A 24915-nucleotide genomic window follows, 5' to 3' on the forward strand; every position below is an offset into this window, starting at 1 on the left:
GCTCTTGCAGCTATTGCCTGGGTAAGGGATCTTTAGTTATTATAACACCTGTCTTCGTTTTGCACCCTCCTCTGTCTCTGTTTCACTCTTCCTCCCTCTTCCTCCCTCTTCCTCTTCTCTTTTTCTCTTCTGCCCTCCCTCCCCACTAGGTTTCTCCCTTTTCCTCTCTTCCCTTTCCTTTTGTAAGTGTAGTGGCTCTCAACTCTTTTTAAGGTCAACCTCTGAAAGTGAAAAATATCCCTCTGATTACCTCCCTACCAGGCCTCACTTAGTGGATTAACAACAACAACAAAAAGCCAGCAAAACACTTCAGTGTAATACAGTGTTACCAAATAAGAAAATTAAGGCTGGGTTGGAGAGGTTAGGTATAATTTGCTTTAGCAATATAAGAATGATTCATGTTTGAATCACCATGCATACATTTATTGGAGTTTAGTGATGAGGAAATTATGGGCCAGAATATACTGTTGATATAAATTTGCATCATTTTACATGGTATAATTACCAAATAACACACAAGAAATTAAAAGCAGGCTGATGAAGCTGAAAGAGTAGTCATTTATAGTAGGGATTGCCAAACCGTGACCAATTCAAGGCTACAACGATAGATGATTCTTATGTCCTTCTTGAAAATTGCAACCATCCTAGCTGTATAATAGGACTTTTGCAGTTTCCCGATGTTATCTACTTGCCAAACTTTAGAAAAGTGACTTGGAGTCTTTAGGAAACTCTACCAGGACATGACTTTTAGGTTAAATTTCAGCAAATACCAATTAACATCTTCCTTCAACTCAACTCAACTCTTCACAAGCAGCAGCAACTCATGTGAGATATTTAACTAACAGATACCCTATTATGAAGGAAAAATTCAATTTAAAAACCCCACAGACTACCAGCTACTGCCATTTGACAACCAAAATGCAATTAAGCTTAATGGTTTAATGTTATTACCCTAAAAATTTCATTATGCTTTAATAAACCCCTGGTAAACCTCATGTTATCCTCCATTTAACATTAACTCAATCGGAACAGGGAGGCAAATTACACCTTAGGTAAAAATGTAGGAGATTTTTGTGTCTTTGTCTATACTTTTAAATGACTAACTTTCTTAAATTTCTAAATGTGGCAGTTTTACTTACAGTATTATTACGACAACTCAATTAGATAATTATTAAGTGCATTTACTCATAAAATACACAATAAGACTGGTATGATTTGATCCCCAAATCTATTTTCACATCTCACTTGTGTTCTGAACTTGTGAATTTCTGTCTCCTGTAAGTTTAGGATGTGAGTCAGTGAAGAGTTAAAAGAGCTTGGACTCTAGAGCTGGATTGCTTGGGTTTGAATTCCGGTGGCAACACTTTCTAGCTGATCTTTGACAGGTACATTCTCTGCTTCAGTGTCCTGAAGTAATACTACCCATCACAAAGGGGTATTAGGAAGATTGAGTTAATATTTGAAAAGCATATAGTGCCTGACACATAGTGACTACTGAATATATGTTTATAAAATGAAATGGATAAACTGTTCCTCCTATAAATGGGGCTCAGGAATTCTGGAGTATTAGGCATTTGTTTAATTTATTATAATTACATCTTCATTTGTATTTTTAATATGTCTTAGGATCATTTCACAAAGAAGATAATTTTCACCTGTTTATTTTACTACTTTTGAGAAGGTACCCAGCAGAGTCAGGAAGTAGCCACAGAGAATATGTTCTTTAGTTAGGTAATGAAATATTACCGTTTAAACAGTGATGTGTTACTGGAAGTCCTAGCGAGTATAACAAGGCAAAAACAAACAAAAAACAAAAGGCATACAAATTGGAAAGGAAAACGTAAAGTCACTTTTAGTTGCAGATTACATGACTGTCTATGTAAAATAATACATATAAAATAATATATATGAAAAAAGCTTCTGGAACTTATAACTGAGTTCAGCTAAATTTCAGGATTCAAGATCAATCTACAAAAATTATTGTATTTTTATATACTAGCAATGAACAATTATGATTTGAAAATTTTAAAAACAGTACCATCTATAATAGCACCAAAAAAAGAAAACATTTAGGTATAAATTTAACAAACTATGTGCAGGATCTATGTGTTTAAAATTATGAAATACTGGTGAAAAAAAATCAATGGCGACCTAAGTAAGTGAGAGATATTCCATATTCTTTTTTTTTTTTTTTTTTTTTTTGAGGCAGAGTGTTGCTCTGTCACCCATGCTGCAGTGCAGTCATGTGATCTTGGCTTACTGCAGCCTCTGCCTCCAAGATTCAAGTGATGCTTGTGCCTCAGCCTCCCAAGTAGCTGGGATTATAGGCATGTGCCACCACACCTGGCTAATTTTTGTATTTTTAGTAGAGACAGGGTTTCACCACGTTGGCCAGGCTGGTCTTGAACTCCTGGCCTCAAATGATTTGCCTGCTTCGGCCTCCCAAAATGTTGAGATTACAGGTGAGATATTCCATATTCATGGATTGAAAGACTCAGTGTTGTTAAGATGTCAGTTCTCTCTAAAGTGATTTTTTAGATGCAACACAATTACAATCAAAATCCCAGGATTTTTTTGTAGCTATCAATTGATAGATATCAACAGCCAGCTGATTCTCAAATTTACACAGGAAAGCAAAGAGAACAACTACAACAGCCAAAACACATTTGAAAACAGAATAGAGTTGACCTACCTGATTTCAGTAGCTACCATAAAGCTCCAGCAGTCAAAACAGTGTTGTATTGACAAAGGATAAACACATAGATTTCATGAAATAGAGAATCCAGAAATAAACCCACCAAAGTATAGCAAGTTAATGCTGAAAATGCAGAGGCAATTCAATGGAGAAAGGACATGAACCTCGACCCATGCCTCACACCATATACAAAAATCAACTCTAAATGGTTCATAGACTTAAATTTAATGTAAAGCTATAAAACTTCTAGAAGAACCCATAAAAGAAAACTTTTGTGACCTTGGGTTATGCAAATATTTTTTTTTCAATACCACACCAGAAGCACAATCCATTAAAGAAAAAGTGGATGAACTGGACTTAATTAGATTTAAATACTCTTCTCTTGTAAAGACACACTTAAGAGAATGAAAAGACAAGTCATAATCTGACAGTATCTGCAAATTGCATATCTGACAGAGGAACAATATTCAGAAAATATAAAGAACATTCAAACCTCAACAGTAAGAAAACAAACTCAACAATAATTTTTAAATGGGCAAAAGCATTGAGTACTTAACCAAATAAGATATACAGATAGCAAATAAGCACATGAAAAGATGCTAAACCTCATTAGTCATTAGGGAAATACAAATTAAAACCATAATGAGATACCATTACATACCTATTAGACTGGCTTTAGAAGAAAAACTGACAGTACCAAGTGCTCACAAAGATGTTGGACAGTTGAGATGCTCCTCATGCTTTTCTGGTGGGAATGCAAAATGTTTCAGTCACTTTGGGAGAGCTTGGCATATTCTTATTAAGGTAAACATACCCTTACCTATGACCCAGTAATCCTACTCTTAGGTCTTTACTCAAGACAAATGAAAGCATATGTCTATATAAAGACTTGTATATGAATAGCAACTTTATTCAAAATTGCCCAACCTGAAGACAACCCAAATGTCCTCAAACCTGTGGGTGGACATCTGTGCATGAATCTCACAAGCATTTTGCTAAGTCAAAGAAGTCAAACCCAAAAGGCTACATACTGTATGGTTCCATTTATGTGACAATCTGGGAAAGGTAAAATTTTAGGAACAATAAATAGATCAGTGGTTGCCAGGGGCTGGGATTTGGGGTGCGGGGAAGACTAACCTCAAAAGGAGAGCATGACAGAGATTTTGGGAGTGAAGGATCCATTTTGTATCATGACTATGCTGGTATATATGCATTTTTCAAAACCCATTAGACTGTACATCAGAGACAAAGAGAATGAAGTTTGCTGTATGACAATTAAAAAGTAAATTTAGAAAAGAATAGAAATGTCTTAGAGCAAGTCACTTATTTGAATTTGAAATAGAAAAAAGCCAGCCTTTTTCTAAGTTACTATACCGTATTACTGTATTTTAAAATTATACCAGTAAGCACCTTTCAGTATTCTTTATAGCATCCAGAAATGGATCTGTTCCTGCTTAGGTGTTCAGAGGTAATAAATATACCTTACTTTGCTTGCACCATTTATTTTAAATATCTAGGCTGGGCACAGTGGCTCATGCTTGTTATCCCAGCACTTTGGGAGGCTGAGGCGGGCAGATTACCTGAGGTCAGGAGTTCAAGACCAGCCTGGCCAACATGGCGAAACCCTGTCTCTACTAAAAATACAAAAATTAGCTGGATGGATTAGCAGGTGCACACCTGTAATCCCAGCTACTTGGGAGGCTAAGGTAGGAGAATCACTTGAACCCGGGAGGTGGAGGTTGCAGTGAGCTGAGATCGTGCCACTGTACTCCAGCCTGGGAGACAGAGTGAGACTCCATCTCAAAAAAAAAAAAAAAGAAAAAAAAATCTAGTTTCTCTCTTAATCTGAAAACTTTCTGCAGTGTTTTTATTTCATTTTAGCATCTAATTCCACATGTCAGTTCTCCGGAAAAATTTATCCCCTCCTTTCATTACTTTAACTTAGCTAGTATTTTTCTTTGCATGTCTCTTATTTTTCATCAGTAAGTGTTTTATTTGGTTTCTTCCAGTCCCACATAACGCTGCTTCTTGATTTTAAAGCAATGTGATTGACTGCTGAGTGGCTGGCACCTGTGGGAGGAGGAAGCCGTGTGGGTGCAGGAGGCAGCTGGGCTGTGTGGGTAGGATGCAGTGACTCACTTTTGTCATGTGTTGATTTTTGATGCAGAAACGTTAAGGACCCCAAAAGAAAACTCTTTATTTGTATTAAAGAGTCCTTAAGTCATTTTTAGCCTCGAGGGGGGAAAAAACCTTCTGAAGCTCCTTTGACCTGTCTTCCCATTTCATAAACTTCTTCTGTGTCTTTTACCTCAGTTTCATCTGATTGATTTCTCATTCACCAAAGTTTAATGCTAATTTCATGCCCATTAGACAAGATGGACTCTGCACCAAACAGCTTCTCAAGCATCTGCGGTATTTTTATGTGCTGCACTTTGGTTTTATATTCTGTCACACAGGTCTTGAATGTTGTTCATTTTATATTTTGATAGGTTCCTAAATTGTGAAAGTAATCAATGTTCATAATAGAAATTGTGGGAAATATAGAAGGTATAAAATAGAAAAATAAAATAATCCATAATCCCTATAACACAGCTATTACCAACAAAAGTTGGTGTACAACTTTTCAGGTATTTTTTATGCACATGGATGTGTACATAGAATGTAAACATCATAATGCACTCACTATAATGTATACATTGTATTTTTAATGTATATGCTATACATGGCAGTATGTATATTATATTTTACTTTTTATTTTTACTTAATATAGTTTGAATTTATCCCCTGTTGCTAAGTATTCTTCTACATTTTTCTTTTTCTTTGGTTACATGAAATTCCATTATTTGAAATTATGATATACATATATATATCTCATGATTACATATATACACATACACACATACATATATAACCATTTTCTTACTGATAGGTATTTAGATATTTTCCATCATTTTATCATAAAAAATAATTTTTCAATGGACAGACAGGTAAATCTATTTTCACATTTAAAATAATCTTCTCAGAGTAAATTCCAAGGAATGGAATTATTGGGTCAGAGTGTACATAATTTTTAGGATTTAAGCCTCCTAGAAAGTTTACACTTGGCTGGGGTGTGGTGGCTCATGCGTCTAATCCCAGCACTTTAGGTGGCTGAGGCAGAAGGATTGCTTGAGGTCAGGAGTTTGAGACCAGCCTGCGCAGCATAGTGACACCTGTGTTTACGAAAAAGTTTTAAAAATTAGCCAGGCATGGTGGCACACACCTGTAGTCCCAGCTACTCAGGAAGCTGAGGCCGAAGGATCGCTTGAGCCCAGGATTTTGAGGCTGTGCATATACAGTGAGCTATGATTTTGTCACTGCACTCTAGTCTGGGCAACAAACTGAGAACTGTCTGCCTTTAAAAAAAAAGAAAAAGGAAAAAAAAGAAAGAAGAAAGTTTACACTTCCCACAGCATAAAAAAGTGTCATTTCTCTGCATTTTCATTGACTTCTTTACTTTGCTCACTTAGGCAAAACATTGGCATTTTATAGTTGGTTTAATGTGCATTTATTAGAAGCAAGATGAAGAATAATTTCTCATATGTTTATTTACCATTTTAAATTTCTGTGAATTTGCTTGCTGATGTCTATAGTGTGATTGTCTAACATAATGTTTTTATCATTGCTGAGTTATTTTAAATTGATCATAAGAGATGATTTATAAAGATATTAACCTTTCATCTCTCAAATATTACATATATTTTTAACAAATTATCTCCTTTTAAATTTGTTATATATTAACATTTTCGTCGTAATTATGAATGGCTTCTGTTTTATATTTCCGAAATGTTTATTGCAATTACAAAGGAAGCTCTTTGTTTTCATAATAGTTTTCCATCTTGATGCCTTACTAAATTGTATTATTACTTCTAATAGCTATTCAGCTAAGTCTGTTGGGGTATTTGGTTGACATCCACAACATCTGCAAATAGAGATAATTGTGTATTTTATTTTCTAGAATTATATCTTCTTACTTTCTAGAAATCTTATTGCAGTGGCTGGGATTTTTCAAAAAGCCATTATATAATAAGTAGCGGCAATAGCTGACAGCCTTTGTTTCTGATTTTCATGAGAATACCTAAATGCACAAAGTTGGAAGTTGTTATGAAATGTGTATTATTCTCTATGTTATGGAAATGCCCTTATATTTTTAATTTGCAGTTATTTTTTAATTTTAAAATTTTATTCTTCTTAGAGCTAGAGGTCTTGCTGTGTTGCCCAGGCTGGCCTCAAACTCCTGGCCTCAGGCGGTATTCTCACCTCAGCCTCCTGAGTAGCTGAGATTACAGGTGTGTGCCACTATGCCCAGCTCAGCAATTATTTTTAATGATAAATGGATTGAGAATTTTAATTAATGCACTTGGAACATATTCGAGATGCTGATGACTTTTTTCCATTGAGCTATCCTTGCATCCCCCAAATAAATTTTAAACTCACGATCTTGGTCTTATAACACTTGATACATTTTGTTAGTTTTTCTTTCATATTTTTGTTTATAGCCATAAAGGAGTTTTAGACTAATCTAAATTTCATTTTTGTGACATTGTCAATTTTTGATATCAAATTTCTACTACCTTGTTACTGGTCATCTTTGAGCCTTGGATGGATTTGCATCTGTGGTTATATTCCCCTTAGTTATATTTTCTATACCTTTTTTCTCTCTTTTTTTCTTGATTATACTTACCAGGGACTTACTAGATATTAGTTATTTAACTCTAAAACCCAATTCTGGATTAACTAATAAGCTTACCTATTTATTTATTTAAGTCTCATTTTACATGTGTTACTGCTATTTTTTATGAATCTGCTTTTTTTAAAAAAAGTTTTCTTATTTGAAACCTTAATTAACTTGTTTTAATGTTGAAATTTATGAGAGAGCAGTAGCCCCTGCTTCCCACCATCACAAATTCTCTTCAGTTTCCAGTAATCATGTGATCTCCTTCTTCTTTAAAAAAAATGCAGGTTTGGGCCAGGCGTGGTGGCTCACACCTGTAATCCCAGCATTTTGGAAAGCCGAGGCAGGAGGATTATTTGAGGCCAGGAGTTTGAGTTCCACCTGGGAAACATAGTAAGACCCTGTCTCTAAAAAAATTTTTTAACTAGCTGGGCATGATGCCTCATGCCTGTAGTCCCAGTTACTAGGGGGCTGAGGTGGGAGGATCATTTGAGCCTAGGAGTTCAAGGCTTCAGTGAGCCACGATCGTGCCACTGCACTCCAGTCTGGGTGACAGAGCAAGACCTTGTCTCTTAAAAACAGAAAAAGGAGGTTTGTTACATTTTATAAAACCGCTTCCAGGTAGAGCTGCAAATTAAAAATTCAGTGATAAATGAAGAGGGAAAATCCCTATCATTTCCTTATTTCCTCTTTTGAGTACTAAGATAATTAAAACCAAAATGTGCTGATTGGGCATTATTTGGGTGTCATCCTTTGGGGAACTTTGTTTTCTGTTTGCAGATATTGCGGTGGTGGAGATGAGCGATGCCTTCCGGCAACCGTCCTTGTTTTACCACCTTGGGGTGAGAGAAAGTTTCAGCATGGCCAACAACATCATCCTCTACTGTGATACTAACTCGGACTCTCTGCAGTCGCTGAAGGTACCTCCCTTGTTTACTGAATGTTTCATTTTAGCATCAGCATTTCAGGGATACCGGTTTGTCATCCAAACATTTTAAGTAGCTTTTATTTGTGAAAGGCGTTTATATGTGTGGTCAGTATGCACCAATTACTAGTCAAATTGGGAGGTTTATTGAGAATTCACTGTAGAAACTTGATGACATGAGTAGGAAAAAAGTTCACATTGGGTTCTGAGTTTCACTTATGGTTGTAACGGAGGAGACTGTGTTAATAGGAAGTCATCAGCACAGACGTGGAGAAGGGAGATTGCATAAGGTATGGTCAAACCTTCATGCTCTGTCACTTTTGGGAGCTTCCTGGTGCCCACCGGTCTCCTAACTAAAAGTACACTTCCTCCTTGAAAGTGCTCTGAGAAATTCTCTCTGAGTATACCAAAATAGTTGGCATCCTCTTTCACTAGGGTGTGATTTAAACTAAGATGGAAGAAAAGGAAGAGAAACTTACTGTGTTTGTCTACAAAATTCAACCTGTCTTAATGTCATTCTCTCCAGTAATAGGAACTTACTGCTATAAAGGCATTTCCTCCGTCCAAAAAAATTTGCCTAAAATGCTTTTTGCAAGGCCAAGTGATTTTACACTGTATGATTCTTTGAAAAGCATCCCACAGTTCAGTGAAACGCATGCTGTGCTTGCCATCATCCATTTCTTTTGTGAAACTTCCAGCTAGCTTCATGTGGCTTTTTCTCAGCTCTGTCTTCCAGTTCCCAAATCTGAGCCAACCTTGCGACATTGAGCTCTAGAATCCTGAACCATATTACTAATGACTTAGCAATTGTTCTATGAGTATCTCTAACCCATATTTCATGCAAAAAAATGTCAATAGCATTTTGCATTCTGAGTATTTAAAGCATGTGTGACTGTCTTTGAGAAATCTGCAGAACTTCATTGAGCAAACGTACCTACTACATGCCAGGCATTGTGCTGGTGATTGACAGGCATATCCCTTTCCAGAATACTCTGAAACAGTTCTAAGAGATTTGCCCCTATTGTCCTAAGTCTGTTTTTTGTCCTAGAGCAATCCTTGACCTGGAGCAATCCCTAAGCCCCTCCTTAATTTTCCTCCAGATTTACCTCTTTAATTAATACATCATAAAATGTTGTAACTCATTTTTAATTAGACATTTTGATTTGCTGCTATTTGTAACACATATTAGCTTTTGATGAAGGAATTAGATTATTTGATTTAGCTCTTTTCATTTTTCTTTGGATTAAGTTTATGTATGTATTTATTTATTTAGGGTCTCACTCTGTCACCCAGGCTGGAATGCAGTGTTGTGATCACCGCTCACTGCAACCATGACCTCCTGCGTTCATGTGATCCTCCCCCCTCAGCCTCCTGAGTAGCTGGGACTACAGGCGCATGCTACCTCACCCAGCTAATTTTTCTCTTTTTTTGCAGAGATAGGGTTTTGCCATGTTGCCCAGGCTGGTCTTGAACTCCTGGGTTCAAGTGATTCTCCCACCTTGGCCTCCTAAAGAGTTGGGATTACAGGTGTGAGCCACCACACCTAGACAGATTAAGTTTATTTAAGCAGGCACTATTATGTTGGAGATTTTTTACTCTCTACATTTTTTTGCTCTTGCTCCTACTAGTATCTGGTGATTTAATTTTGTGCCCATTCTTTCCTAGGGAAGTATTCTTAAATTCTTTATTGTAACAACACTTGTTTTTAAATACTTCCCTAGGAAAAGGTGTGGCAGCACATGCCTAGCCAGATGTGGCAGCACATGCCTGTAATCCCAGCTACTTGGGAGGCATGAGAATCCCTTGAACCAGGAGGCAGAGGTTGCAGTAAGCTGAGATCACACCACTGTACTCCAGCCTGGGCAACAGAGCAAGACCCTGTCTCAAAAAAATCCCAAAACAAAGAATAATAATAATAATAATTCTTAAAAGAGCTCTGTGAGGTGTATATTCTATTAGCATTTTTTTAATATCACAAACTGAAGCCCAAAGAAATTCAATCATTTGCCTAAGGTGATATAGCTAGGAAAATTTGGAATTAGGACTGCCTGACTCCAAAGCCTGTTGCCCTTGACCGCTAAGCATTATTGCATTATTGTCGGTTACTTCTAGTTAAAATTATATCATATATTTCTGCTGAGTGTATTCATTTAGAAAAACCTATCAGCTATGCCTCCTGAGTTTTCGTAGGTAACATCCGTCTTTTTTTCTTTATTCTTTATTCCCTTTTATTAACTGAAACTTTTGCTGTTTTCTTATTTAGACTATTCCTAGCTTGGTAGGTCATGTGTCTGGTTGCAGAGGACAGAAATATCTGGGATAGGAAGCATTTTTGGCAGTCTAGCAATTTCCTCTGAGTCCTGAAAGTTCCTCAGGTCCTGTGCTACTGAAAAGAATTGGTGTGTGTATGTATTTTTAGTTTTATTCATTTCTGGGCAGTTAGTTAAAGATGTAACCCTTATTCCTGCCATTGACCAACAGATAGGAAAACTGCAATGAAATAAACAGAACAAGAGATATTTAAAATAATATATCATATAAGGATTAGCCAAGCGAAATAAAAACAAAGCATCCCTCTGTTTTCACAGGGCAAAGACAGTTTTAGAATGCTATTCTTGTCATATGTTTAGTTTCACTTAGGTTGATTCTTTGGCCATCTAGAAAGTACAGCTGCACAAGTTTTATTTTAATCTGTTGCTCTTTGTTGAAGACTGCAGTTTCTCTTTGGCGGCAAATTCTCAGGAAGAAATCGTAGAAAAAAAATTTTTTTTTAAAATTTAAGCTCCTGGAAAAATAATGGGAGCTATAAAAGTACTTTAAAAATCTATGTCTGAAGTATCATTTGAAAGGATATTTAGAATCTAGTCATGGCATTTAATTGTAATAAGCTTTATATCCATTGTTTTAAATCACAAGTACTATCAAGTACTAAAGAATGAAAAATTTTCGTTTTTTTTTTTTTTTTTAGTGCAATGGAGCAATCTCGGCTTACTGCAACCTCCACTTCCAGAGTAGCTGGGATTATAGGCATGTGCCACCACACCTGGCTAATTTTTACATTTTTAGTAGAGATGGGGTTTCACCATGTTGGCCAGGCTGGTCTCGAACTCCTGACCTCAAGTAATCTGCTCACCTCAGCTCCCCAAAGTGCTGGGATCACAGGCATGAGCCACTGTGCCCGGCCAATTCTTTTTCTTTTCTTTAGCATTGTAACAACACTTATTTTTTATAATTTTCTTTAAATAAATCTCATGAGAATTTCTCATGTGCCTACTAATGTTTATTGAGAGAATATCTGTGCCAAGATTTACATTGGTTTAAAATAAGAAATGCTAGTAACAATTACTCTGTGATTTATTTCATGCATTATGAAATGATCATACTTCCACTTGGGGTCTCTCAGTAAGTGGTGAGTAAGTCTGGACACTCCTGGTCAATGAGCTGTGGCGCAGAAGCGTTAAACACCTCTGAGGACTTAGGAGAAATGAAGCCGTTTTGTGTAGAGTGAGGAAATTGTTTTCATGAACCATCTCTTATCACTAGAAATTCCTTTATAACACCAGCTCTCAGCTCATCTTCTTGTGATCCTTTCCTCCACTCCCGTTCTCAGCTCCTTCTCTATGTTCTGGGCCACTCCCCACTCACTTTAAACAATTGTACTATAAAACAAAGCAAAACAAAACGATGAAACATGCCTGCACGTGCCAGATAGTCAAGAATTAAAACCTCTTATACTACAGATGGCCAGGTTGTGGAGAGTGGGAAACCTACGCACTACTGGTGGGAGAGATAGTACCTTCTGAAGCATAATTTGGGGATATTTAATAATATCAAATGAGCATATCACCAAGACTTAGTCATTCTGACCCTAAATGTATACTGTAAAAAAAATCTCTTGCATGCATAAGGAGATATAATCAAGAATGTTTATGTTAGCATGTTTATATAACTCCTCCTCCCAGAGAAATGGAGAATTAATAGATACCTTCAGCTGTAATCTTTTTTTTTTTTTTTTGAGACTGTCTTGTTCTTTTGCTCAGGCTGGAGTGCAGTCATGCTATCTTGGCACACTGCAACCTCTGCCTCCTGGGTTCAAGCAATTCTCCTGCCTCAGCCTCCATAGTAGCTGGGATTACAGGCTCCCGCCACGACGCCCAGCTGATTTTTATATTTCAGTAGAGATGGGGTTTCACCGTGTTGGCCAGGCTGGTCTCGAACTCCTGATCTCAAGCAATCCACCCGTGTTGGCCTCTCAAAGTGCTGGGATTACAGGTGTGAACCACCATGCCCAGCCAGCTATAATTATTTAATGGAATATTATAGAGCACTTAAAACAAATCAGCTAGTGCTTTAGACATCAATATAAATATATCTCAAAACAACAGTGTTGGGGGAAAAAACAAATTACTTGTGTACAGTATCATACCATCTATATAAAATATCATGTGCAAGAGGATGTTTTTATACACACTTGTGTTAAAAAAGGATAGACATGTGTATGGGAATTATAAGCAGCATTCAGAATAGTTACCTCTTAGGAGATAGGAATGGAATAAAATTGAGAAGGGAATATGAGAGTCTTCAACTATATCTGTGATGTTATATTTCTAAATCTAGGTGGTAGACCATGAGTGCTAATTTTTATACTTTTTATATACTTGAAATATTTAATAATTAACCTTTTTTAAAAAAAGGAATAGATTGCTATATTCTTTTATTTTTTTGTATCCATCAGGATAACATATATGCGTTTTGGACACTGGAATCTCAAAATATTTTTAGTGTCTTTTTTCTATGTTCTGGCTGTGGTTAGAAAGCTTCAGATATTTGGATATTTCCCTTTCTGCACTCAAACAGACTTTATTCTCATTTTATCCATTAAATGAGATGTTTCCATGTTTCTTGATAGATTAGTAGGCAGATCAGTTAGTGGCGATGCAGTTTGTGTTGAAACATAATGATTATATTAGATTATTTCTTGTTCAAAAGATTTAGTTGTATTTTTATCTTTAACTATTGGCTGAAAAGTTACTTTATGGATGGGATTTTCATTAATAGACAATCTTTCTCTGTGGCAACCTGTCTACATGCTTCCTTCTTCACTATCTCACTGAATACAGAACACACATATGTGATGCTTGAAACCCTTACTCTGCCTCAGTGCATCTATTATTTTCTAGATCGGGATCTGACTAGCATGAAATCTTAGGTGCACAAACCAAAATTTGTAACGCTTCACTAAATTAGCCCTTAAAAATCAGCAAATGTTAATAATATGGCAGCTCCCCAAAACATTGAAAATAAAATTACCACATGATCTAGCAATTCCACTTCTGGATATACACCCAAAAGAATTGAAAGCAGGATCTTGAAGAGGTATTTGTATACCCATGTTCATAGTAGCATTATTCTTAGTAGCCAAAAGGTGGAAGCAGCCCACATGTTTATCAGCACATCATTGGCTAAACAACATGTGGTATGTACATATATGGAATATTATTCAATCTTAAAAAGGAAGGAAATTTTGACACATGGTACAACGTAAATGAACGTTGAAAACTACTGCTCATTCAAGCAGTTCCATGGCACCTAGACCCATGATCTTTTATCTGCAGGCACTGAGGGACCCAATCTCCTTTAGAACTTAAACACGGAGTCTTGTCTTTCTGGCACTCATGCATATCCATTTGAAGCAAATGGTTATAGTTTTGAAAATAACAGTGATGTCCATGTGTAAATTTTGATGATTATACCGGTTTGTACATTGGTGAGGACATCTGGTAATTTATTACAAATACCTCACACTTGAATTGAATTCTTACCTGTATTTGGAGAATCTACTTGGATTCCAGAGTGTTCTTAAACCCATAAAAACATTTATCTCTTTTTTTGTTTTTATAAACAAAAAACAGTACTTCCTTTTGTTAAAGTTTTGCTTCCCTTATCAAAGTAAATAAGGTGAATTTGGTTTTAGCTTGAGTTGTGAATAAATTAAAATTTTTATTTTTCAAAGGTTTAGGACTCTTTTAGTTTAACAAAGAATTTTTTGCTGGATTCTTTTCAGCATTTTAAAAATTATCAACTTGTTAGTGGTACAAAGTACACATTCAATAATGTGTTTTAAAAACATTGTTGTAAAATATGATCCTATAAAGTGGTCTCACAATTTGTGAACCGGGAACACTGGCCCTGCCCCTTTTTAATAGTGCTGCCTCTGGACATCCCTGAAGTTTCTAGCTTACTTTATAACCAGCTGTTGATTTTAAAATGCTGGGACTCTGTACTCTTCCTGGTTCAATGTTGCCATCCCATACACTTCTTATCATTTGGTAGAAACAATCTTGTTCCTTTATTTTATTTATTCAGAAATGATCTAACTTTCTTTTAAGCTATAATCATTCCATCTCAAATTGGGGAAAGAAAGAGGTAATTTGTGGGGAGAAGCAGATAAGCCATTTGTGTAACATTGCTTTATGAAGGTTTTCTCTGAAGATCTTGAATTGACAAGCTAGATGAATGATTTATTTAGCAGGAGTTGACTTCCTAATTGTAGAATCCCTGAGGTTATTGAAAGGACTCAAGACTGGAGAATTCAGCTTTCTTGGATGTCAATTAGCAATAGTGTACCTTCTAAGGAATTATGTATAGACTGGGTAAAATATGCCCTTGCTTTCTCCTTCCTGATTCCTCTTTAACCACCCTCACTCCTTGCCCACTGTTTTGAATCTCTTATTACCATTTTGTCCAAGAGGCGATGCACAATGCCATTATATGACTGGGTAGGCACCAGCTATTTGTCTCATTTGTAGTGACTTTGGTCATAGGCCTGTGATTCTGAATACCCGTGAAGACCAAGAAGGACTACCTCTGTGCACAGAGGAAGGAGTGGGGCAAGCCTTGCTGAATTATCTTTCTTTTCATTTATTCTAAATAATTGACTCTTTCTGTGACAGTTGATCTTTTTGGCATTGTAACCCATCACCCTCTTTGGGGCTTTTTAGAATATATCTTTGAAACTATTGCTGAAATGTGTGTGTCTATTAGTCCATTTTCATGCTGCTGATAAAGACATACCTGAGACTGGGTAATTTATAAAGAAAAAGAGGTTTAATGGACTCACAGTTCTGTGTGGCTGGGGCAGCCTCACAATCATGGCAGAAGGTGACAGGCACGTCTTACATGACAGCAGACAAGGTAGAATGAGAGAGAAGTGGAAGTGGGAACCCCTTATCAAATCATCAGAATTTGTGAGACTTCTTCACTACCATGAGAACAGTAGGAGGGAAACTGCCCCATAATTCAATTATCTCCCACCAGGTCCCTCCCACAACATGTGGGAATCATGGGAGCTACAATTCAAGATGAGATTTGAGTGGGGACACAGCCAAACCATATCAATGTGCAAAGTATGATTTACTGTAGAAAAATTCATTGTGCCTCCAACTTTAACAATACAGTTAAAAAGAAAAGTAATACATGAACTTGAATATTATGGCCTAATTAGATGTTGCTGAAAGAAACAGCTGGTTAAAAAGAAGAAGTTGATTATAATAGCAACACAGTATAAAGTGAAGTTTGTGTTAAGAAGCTCTGTTAGGCCAGGCACAGTGACTCATGCCTGTAATCCCAGCACTTTAGGAATATGAGGCAGGAGGATCACCTAAGCCCAGGAGTTCAAGACCAGCCTGGTCAGCATAGTGAGACACAGTTTCTACAAAAATTACAAAACTTAGCTGGGCATGGTGGTGTGTGCCTGTAGTCCCAGCTACTTGGGAGGCTGAGGTAGGAGAATTGGCTGAGCCTGGGGGCGTTGAGGTTGCAGTGACCTGAGATCACATCACTGTACTCCAGCCTGGGTGGTGATAGAGTGACAGAGTGAGACCGTGTTTCCAAAAAAAAAGCTCTGTTAAATGCTTTATATATAAAATGTCATTTTTCAGCATTCCAGCCCAGTTTAGAGACAGATATCTACTTACGGCAGAGTTCTTCCACCAAGATATACTTATTTAAATATGAAAAGAATTTAATAGGGAAAGAAGAGAGGCTAGAATTCCTTTTAGGATTACTTTCCAACTTTGGTATAATTTAACCTGATTTTTGATACTAGTTGTTTTAATTGATAGGTATTCATATTCAAGAGAAGGATGTGTTCTTAGCCCCTGTCATGAATAACATAGGTGTGAAAGGTTTCCAGACCTGGCAGTGCAGGAATTGAGTTGGAGTTGTTTGCTTTGGTTTATTAATACCTCCTCCTATAAATGGCTTTAAAGTACTGCAAATAGTTTCATTAACTTACTCCATTTGGCCTTTGCATAGAACCCAATGAAACAGACAAGTTAGATATTATTTGGATTGGAAAGATAGAAGGTATTTTCTTTTTCTTTCTTTCTTTTTTTTTTTTTTTTTTTTTGAGAGAAGGTCTGACTTTGTCACCCAACCTGGGGTGCAGTGGTGCCATTTTGGCTCAGTGCAACCTCCACCTCCCAGGTTCAAGCAATCCTCCCACCTTGATCTCCTGAGTAGCTGGGTATACAGGCACGTGCTGCTACACCTGGCTAATTTTTGTATTTTTTGTAGAGATATGGTTTTGCCATGTTTCCTAGGCTGGTCTCAAACTCCTGGGCTCCAGTGATCTGCCTGCCTGTGCCTCCCAAAGTGCTGTGATTACAGGCATGAGCCACCCCTCCTGGCCAGAAGATATTTTCTTTACAGAAGAGAAATAAGTCCAGAGACATGCGATGACTTGTTTCAGGAACACACACAGCTAGTGTCAGGGCAAGGATAAGCCCCATATTCTTTGACTTGTCATCTGGTACTTGTCTGTCTGAGTCTGTCCACAGATTTCATATGTTCTGCAAAAAGGTGATTTTCTTGGTGTTTTTTTTTTTTTTAAGATTATTGAGATTTTTTTCTTTTAAAGCTTGAGCTTATGTAGGCATAACATGTAAACACAAAAGTGCTTTGTTTCCTATCTATCTTTAAAGCCTCTGTGTCACGGCTCTATGACACTTGTGTTGGATTACTCTCCTCAGGTCTGCTCAGCTTGTTTTAGCAGCGTGCAGAAAGGGTAAAGGGAGTGTTTCTCCTTCTCAGCAAGGCCCAGTAGGCCCACACAGCCCATCTGATAGTTCCTTGTTTTGCTTTTTTGACACATTGAAATGAGTTAAGAAGATGGAGCTGAGGAGTATAGGGATTATTCTTTTCCCCCACTTTAATGGAAAACTTGCCAAGTTCCACTAGGACAGAAAGAGGGATCAGAATGGAAGACCCAGAAAGCCACCAGCCAGGGCCAGGTTCTTTCCCTGGCCAAGAACTCCCAGCCTGCTCCTTTATCTTCTTTCAGGAAGCTGAAATCCTGGTTCCTATTCCTGCTTCTCCCACCCCAAGTCTGATTCGACTTGGCCACTCCATGCCTGCGATTCCCACTTTTTCCCCTGGCTGCAGTTACCTAAATTTTAGGCACAAAAACTTTCTAGTGGTGGAAATACTCCATTTAGTTATCCCTGAGGTGGCCTTTTCAAACATTGTCCCAGAGAGCTATCAAAAGTTAGTATTTGCCTTCAAATGAGCCCTGGACTAGATTGTTTCTTTTGTCTTGCTTCCCTTACTTGGTTATCAACCAATACCAGAAAATCAGGAAAAAAATTTTTTTGGATGTTTCTGGTATAGCCGGGGCTACACTGACCAAAAACCCCCTAAAGACCTCAGACAAGTACAGAGTTGTAGTGGGATAATACATCTTCAGAAATGTGCCACTGGTAAGGAACTGGAATTTATGTTGATTTTATCTTCTTATTCATAGGTACTTGAGATGAAAATTTCTATGAGCTGATATGAAATAGAGCAGTATGTCTTAAATTTATTCCCTTTCCTTCCCACCCCTCTTTAGTGGATTTAATACAAATTAAGCATTCTCTGCTCTAGGTACCTTTCAAGGTCTTATTTGTTATTTATTTGGATTAAGTTAAATGCACAGACAGTACCTTTGCTCCATTAAAGTTGATGCCTCCTTTAAGGTTACATGATAAACTGTGAATAAACTCTGTCTCCTTCAGCTTTAGCTTCTACAAAGCATAAGCAATAGCTAACAAGAATTCAGATGTTATACGAATGATTTTTCTTTCTCTTTTTAAGAGACGGGACTCTCTTGTCACCCAGGCTGGAGTGCAGTGGTGCAATCATAGCTCACTGCAGCCTCGAACTCCTGGCCTCAAGCAACCCTCCTGCCTCAGCCTCTTGAGTAGCTGGGACTACAGGTGCACACCACCATCTGGCTCAGGAATGATTTTAATAGAGTTTTGTAATTTGCAGGCACAATCTGCAAGCATAATCTAAGATGCATGCTTTATAATGTATGCATAATCTGACAGGAAGGCAGAGGAGACATGTAAGAGAGTTATTATTTCAATGAGCAATTCATAAGGAAGACATACCATATTGGCACTAAGCCAGTAGTGGCCATTTCCTTTTCTATAGAGCCTTCGGCTCACTCAGTACTCACCACTGCTCCCTTCCCTGCCACTTCCATTTCTGTGCCTGGTACATCAAAAACAGAGTCAAGGGTAGAATATCTCGTATGCTGGGGAAGCATGAGGGCATCTCTCCTTCTAGCAGCACAAGGACAACACTGACCATGAGAGCCCTTTAGGCAAAAGCAAATGATGAACACAGCGTTGGAAGAGACTAGCAATCACTTAGTCCAACTCTCTTAGTGTCACATGAGAGAGAAGTGAAATGGCTAACTGGGAGCAGAGCCATCTCTTGCACATATCTACCCCTAATTCATAGTCCAATATTTTGTACATTCATTAATTTATTCATTTATTCATGCTTTTGTGGTACCTGCTGTATGTCATGACATTTGCTAGACCATCAGTCAAGATACAAATATGAATAAAATACATGGTCTTTGCCCCCAGGAAGTCATGATGTAGGGTGAGAGAATCCTAGGAACAAAAATGTGCAATATAGTAAGTGAAGTGCTATCAAGGAGATCTGTATGAGGGTTAATGGCAGCACAGATGAAGACATAATCTACTTCTGTTGGGAAGATAGGTGTCACAGAACACGGTGAAGGCCAGCTTCACAGAGGACAGGTGTCTTATACATTGCACAGAGGATGCTGCGCAGAGAGGATGGAGAGGGCATTTCCTTGTTACTTAGAGGGGAAGAGAGAAGGATATTCTATCAGGCGAGAGCCATATTTGCAAGCGTATGGTTTGCTACTCTGGAGAGATGCTCCATAAATCAAGTTTGAAAAATTCTGCGTACTGTGTTCCTGGCTTTGTGATTATCCAACATTTTTCAACTTCCTTGTTCATGAGCCATTTCTATGTGTGTGTGATATTAATTATTTGAAACACCTGCAGGAAAAGCCATTTTCAACCTTCCTCTAAAATGCCACTCATCTGTCCTTTGATTTCCATTCCTGGGGCACTCCCATTGACTAAGCACTTATTATGATGTCTCCAGACTTTTTCAATAGCCACTTAAATGCTTTTCTTCATCAAATACTAAGTACTGGCCAGGCACGGTGGCTCACACCTGTAATCCTAGCACTTTGGGAGGCTGAGGCAGGTGGCTCGCTCGAGCCCAGGTGTTAGAAACCAGCCTGGGAAACATGGTGAAACCCCATCTCTACCAAAAAAATAAAAATTAGCCAGGCGTGGTGGCACATACCTGTGGTCCCAGCTACTTGGGAGGGTTAGGTGGGAGGATTGCTGGAGTCTGGGAGGTTGAGACTGCAGTGAGCCGTGATCCCACCACTGCACTCCAGCCTGGGTAACAGAAATTAAAAATTAAAAAAATTAAAAAATTAAAAAAATAATAATTAATACTAAGTCTCAAAAAATTAAAAAAATAATAATTAATACTAAGTACCATCATCAAATTAGTCTGCGTAAACTTTAACAAGGTTTACCTTTTATTTATTTGTCCTTTTAAGGTAATACATTCACCCGCTACAAACATTTAAAAGTACAAAAGGATATATAGTGAAAATTTATTCTTTTACCTTTATTCCCTAGTCAGCCAACCAACTCCATTGGCAACTACCGTTATTAGCTTTTTATACATCCTGCCAGAGAGATTTTATGAATTTACAAATTAGAATTTCATTTTTCTCTCTTTTGTACATAGATAGGAGCATAGGATAAAAAACTGTTCTCTACTTTGCTTTTTTTACTTAGCAGATCTGGTAGATCCTGCTCTATCACTTCAATAAGTTCTTCATTGTTTGTTTGGTTGTAATGTATTCCAGTGTATGGAGGTACTAGAGTTTATTCTACTAGTTTTTAGGTGATGGCCATTTATGTTGTTCTCAGCCTTTACTATTAAAAATGATGCCCCAATATGTGCTGATACTTCTTTGAACATATCACTCAACTTAAAAAACACGTTGACTGCCAGGTGCTCACAGAGCGGAGTACTTTATTGGAGCATTCAAAGCCTTCTTCAGTAAGGCTCCAAATAGCTTTCTGATTTTACTTTTTGTGTGCGTCAAAATGAGTTTTCTGTGTTAGCCAAATGACTACATTCAAGGTTTTTTTCCTTCCCCCTGCTCCCTGCCCAAGTTCCTCTTTAATTCACTCTTCCTTAGGTCCCCAAGTGAACTGTCTTCTTTAGCTCCCTTTGATAACATTTATTATTCCTCAAATGGGCCTTTGCTTTATGAAGCTCTCTGGTCTGAATCCCCACCTTCGGGCTTTGCCTTTGGAGGTCATGTCTGTCCTTCACAGCTCAGCTTGAGTTCCACCTTCTCTGCTGAGCTTCCCAGGCTTTCTAAATCTACGGGAACATATTTCTCTGATAAAGCGTAGCTCCTGCTGTCTGTGTCATTCTTTTTACTTTTAGCAAGTGTGTGTATACACAAATGTCCATCCAGACTTATATAAATGTTTAAATGTTAAATGTGTACATGTCCTTTTTTATCAGCAACATTGTGAGGTATTGAATAATATCTTTTAGTCATTGTTTTTTTTTTTTTTTTTTTGAACCAGGATCTTGTTCTGTTGCCCAAGCTGGAGTGCAGTGGCACAGTCACAGCTCACTGCAGCCTCCATCTTTAGGGCTTAAGTGATCCTTCCGCCCCAGCCTCCCACGTAGCTTGGTCTATAGGTGTGAGTTGTGTGCCACTACACCCAGCTAATTTTCAAATGTTTTCTAGAGGCAGAGTCTCATCATGTTCCCTAGGTTGGACTCAAACTCCTAGTCTCAAGTGATCTTCTGGCCTCAGCCACCCAAAGCACTGAGATTTACAGGTGTGAGCCATGGCACCAGGCATTTTTAGTATTTTGTGTACATCTTCATGGCCCTCAGAACTACCCAGTGCAGTTCTTTCCTCTGTCAGTTTTTGTTTTCTCATTTGCTATCCTTAAACATTCAAAAATCTTACATGCTCCTTTGCATGAAAGCCCTTGTTGGTTCTTCTTTGCCCCATGTGGATTCAGCATCCTGGTCCTGGGCTGAAGATGATGGCCACTCAGCTGGGCCTCGCCTGGCCACACTCCTCCCTCCCAGATCTGGCTCCTTGCCTCAGCCAGATGGACTCGCCCTTGAGGCTCCACAAATGCCTTACGATTTCTGTTTCCATGGCAACATTCATGCCATCCTTTCCAATATGCTGTTCCCTTTTCCCTTTTCTAAATCATGTTTCCCCAACCTCAGTGAAGCTTTGATACAACAGGCTTTTCTAGATCGTCTCTCCAGTGTCTGCAGTCATGGTGAGGTACAGGAATAACAATACCGATAGTTAGCTTATATTGAGAGCTTTTACGTGTCAGGCACTGTATAGCTATATTATTTGTATAATCTCACTCACTCTTCACAACCTAGAAGATAGGCACACTGCCCACACACTATGTATTTATCCCATTCTTTTTTTTTTTTTTTTGAGGCATCTCAATCACCCAGGTTGGAGTGCAGTGGCGCAATCTCAGCTCACTGCAGCCTCTGCCTCCCAGGTTTAAGTGATTCTCCTGCATCAGCCTCCCAAGTAGCTGGGATTACAGTCATGCAGTCATATGCCACCATGCCTGGCTAATTTTTGTATTTTTAGTAGAGATGGGGTTTCACCATGTTGGCCAGGCTGGTCTCGAGCTTGTGACCTCAGGTGATCCACCTGCCTCCACCTCCCAAAGTGCTGGGATTACAGGCATGAGCCACTGTGCCCAGCCACTTATCCCATTATATTTCTTAATGAAAAATACACAAATTATGACTATTTTTTGTCAGATGTCCTGATCATCTGTGTGTGGATTTGCCAGTGGCCAATACCCTTTACTTCTAGCTGCTCAGGATGTAACACACTGCTTTTTCCCCTCCCAGAGTGTGAGACAGATTGTGCTTAGGGAAAGTAAACTCATTTTAACCTTTTCCCAAAGAGATGGTGGCTGATCAGGTAATGTGCAGAAATTAGTTTTAGGTTATTCAGTTTGGGGATTTTACATATTTATGCTGGTTTTTTGTTTTGCTTTGTTTTTTAAACCACAGACAATACTTTTGTATTCTCCTGTCTCCTCCACAGATTGTAAACTTTTTGGGCTGGGCATGGTGGCTCACACCTGTAATCCCAGCATTTTGGGAGGCCAGAGTGGGAGAATTGCTTGAGGCCAGGAGTTTGAGACCAACCTGAGCAACATAGTGAGATCTTGTCTCTACAAAAACAATTATTAAAATTAGCTGGATGTGGTGGCATGCACCTGTAGGCCTGTAGTCCTAGCTACTTGGGAGGCTGAAGTGGGAGGATCACTTGAGCCCAGGAGCTCATGGCTGTACTGAGCTATGATTGTGCCATTGTATTCCAGCCTGGGCAGCAGAGCCAGACGCTTTCTCTAAAATAAGTAGGTAGATAGATAGATAGATAGATAGATAGATAGATAGATAGATAGAAAGAAAACTTTTCAGATGCAGGAACGGAATCTACACTTCCTGAAATTTCTAATTGCTAATATCATTGTTAATACAAATTTTCCCACATAGTTCAATAAATGTTGTTGAATTATTCAGTTTTATATTAACTTGTGGTATATTTTTTTCTTGTTTTTCAGGAACTCATTTGCCAGAAGAATACTGTGAGTACTTTATTTAGCCTTCCAGAGTTTTAAAAATATTTTCTTTTCCATTAACTAATCTTCAGTATTTTTAAAATCACAAATTATTAATTTCTCTCTCTGTTACTCCTCTTTAGATTTTCTGATGTATCAATATAAACATGGTTATCTAAGTACTTCATTGTAGTGAAACTTTATTTTTCATAATGAGAGATGACACTGATACCTGTCTTTTTCTGTATATAATTAAGTTTTGGAAGAAAATGTTTCATAGTATATTCAGGCCAGACATGATGGCTCATGCCTGTAATCCCAGCATTTTGGGAGGCGGAGGCAGGCAGATCACCTGAGGTCAGGAGTTCAAGAACAGCCTGGCCAACATGGTGAAACCCCATCTCTACTAAAAATACAAAAATTAGCCAGACATGGTGGCATGCTCCTGTAATCCCAGCTACTCCAGGAGGCTGAGGCAGGAGAATTGCTTGAATGCGGGAGGCGGAGGTTGCAGTGAGCCAAGATCATACCACTGCACTCCAGCCTGGGTGACAGAATGAGACTGCGTCTCAAAAAAAAAATAAATGAATAAAAAAGAAAATGTTTTATAGTATATTCAGTGTTGTGGAATTATGAGTGGCCCTAAAGCAACCTATATCCGCACAGAGATACACATATGTGTGTATGTATATGTGTCTGTAGTAAGTTTCCATGGCAACATTCATGCCATCCTTTCAAATATGCTGTTCCCTTTTCCCTTTTCTAAATCATGATTCACCAACCTCAGTGAAGCCTTGATATGACAGGCTTTTCAAGATCATCTCTCCAGTGTCTGTAATCATGGAAAGGTATAGGAATAACAATACTGATAGCTTATAATGAGAGCTAGCCGGCTCAATATAATATAATTAATGTACACTAAGATATAGACATATCTATCATCTGTCTTCTACTTGAAGAGATTGATTTAAGTTCCTAAGTATTATAGTCTGCCTCTGAGACTACACTACAGAATTCCTACCTTCCACACAGAATTAAACAAATGTGAAAACATGAGAAAAGTAAATTTTAAATTTAAAAAAATGCTGCGTGAAGAAGAATTATAATATAAAGTGGAGACAGCCTTGTTAGGCCAACGGTTGTGGCCAGTGGTTGTACATTTATTTCAGAAAGTAAGCCAGTATTTAAAAACCTTAAAGAATGTACCCCTGCAACTCGGAGTGAAGATAATACACAATATGTTATAAAAGCCTGCACAAGATTTGATTTAAGATGACAAAATTAATAATACAATTGGTCATTTCTCCTTAAATCAGAAATTTTAAACCTTTTTTTTCTGAAGTAATTTTAAAACATATGCTTAAGATTTAACCAGGGCAGACACATATTTCAGCATAAATAATGCTGCCATTATAAACTCTTATCCTTCCTATCTCAACAGGAAATGAGCAATTGTTGCTTCATGCTTTAATGCACTGTTTTTAAATATTGCTTAATTTGTTAAAGGTGTTAAGCTGTTTAATTTATCTCACACTTT

The 24915-nt window shown here is 37.8% G+C and overlaps 1 protein-coding gene across 6 annotated transcripts in view; it reads left to right on the forward strand.

The window, feature by feature from the left end:
• The window catches only part of MAP3K5 (mitogen-activated protein kinase kinase kinase 5), a 244162-nt gene that overhangs the window by 69822 nt on the left and 149425 nt on the right, over window positions 1-24915 (forward strand). For 5 of the 6 annotated variants that reach the window (XR_002521757.2, XM_003898125.5, XM_031667401.1 and 2 more), the window contains exons 2-3: window positions 8190-8329; window positions 23382-23405. Coding sequence is in view for 5 of the 6 variants with exons in the window: in XM_003898125.5 (XP_003898174.1) it covers window positions 8190-8329; window positions 23382-23405 (164 nt within the window). In the remaining variant the exon portion in view is untranslated. The remainder of the gene's footprint in view (window positions 1-8189; window positions 8330-23381; window positions 23406-24915) is intronic. The other variant, XM_021937813.2, reaches the window with a different exon arrangement.

The sequence above is a fragment of the Papio anubis genome, chromosome 6, assembly GCF_008728515.1.
Source record: "Papio anubis isolate 15944 chromosome 6, Panubis1.0, whole genome shotgun sequence".
In the NCBI taxonomy this organism is placed as follows: Eukaryota; Metazoa; Chordata; class Mammalia; order Primates; family Cercopithecidae; genus Papio; species Papio anubis.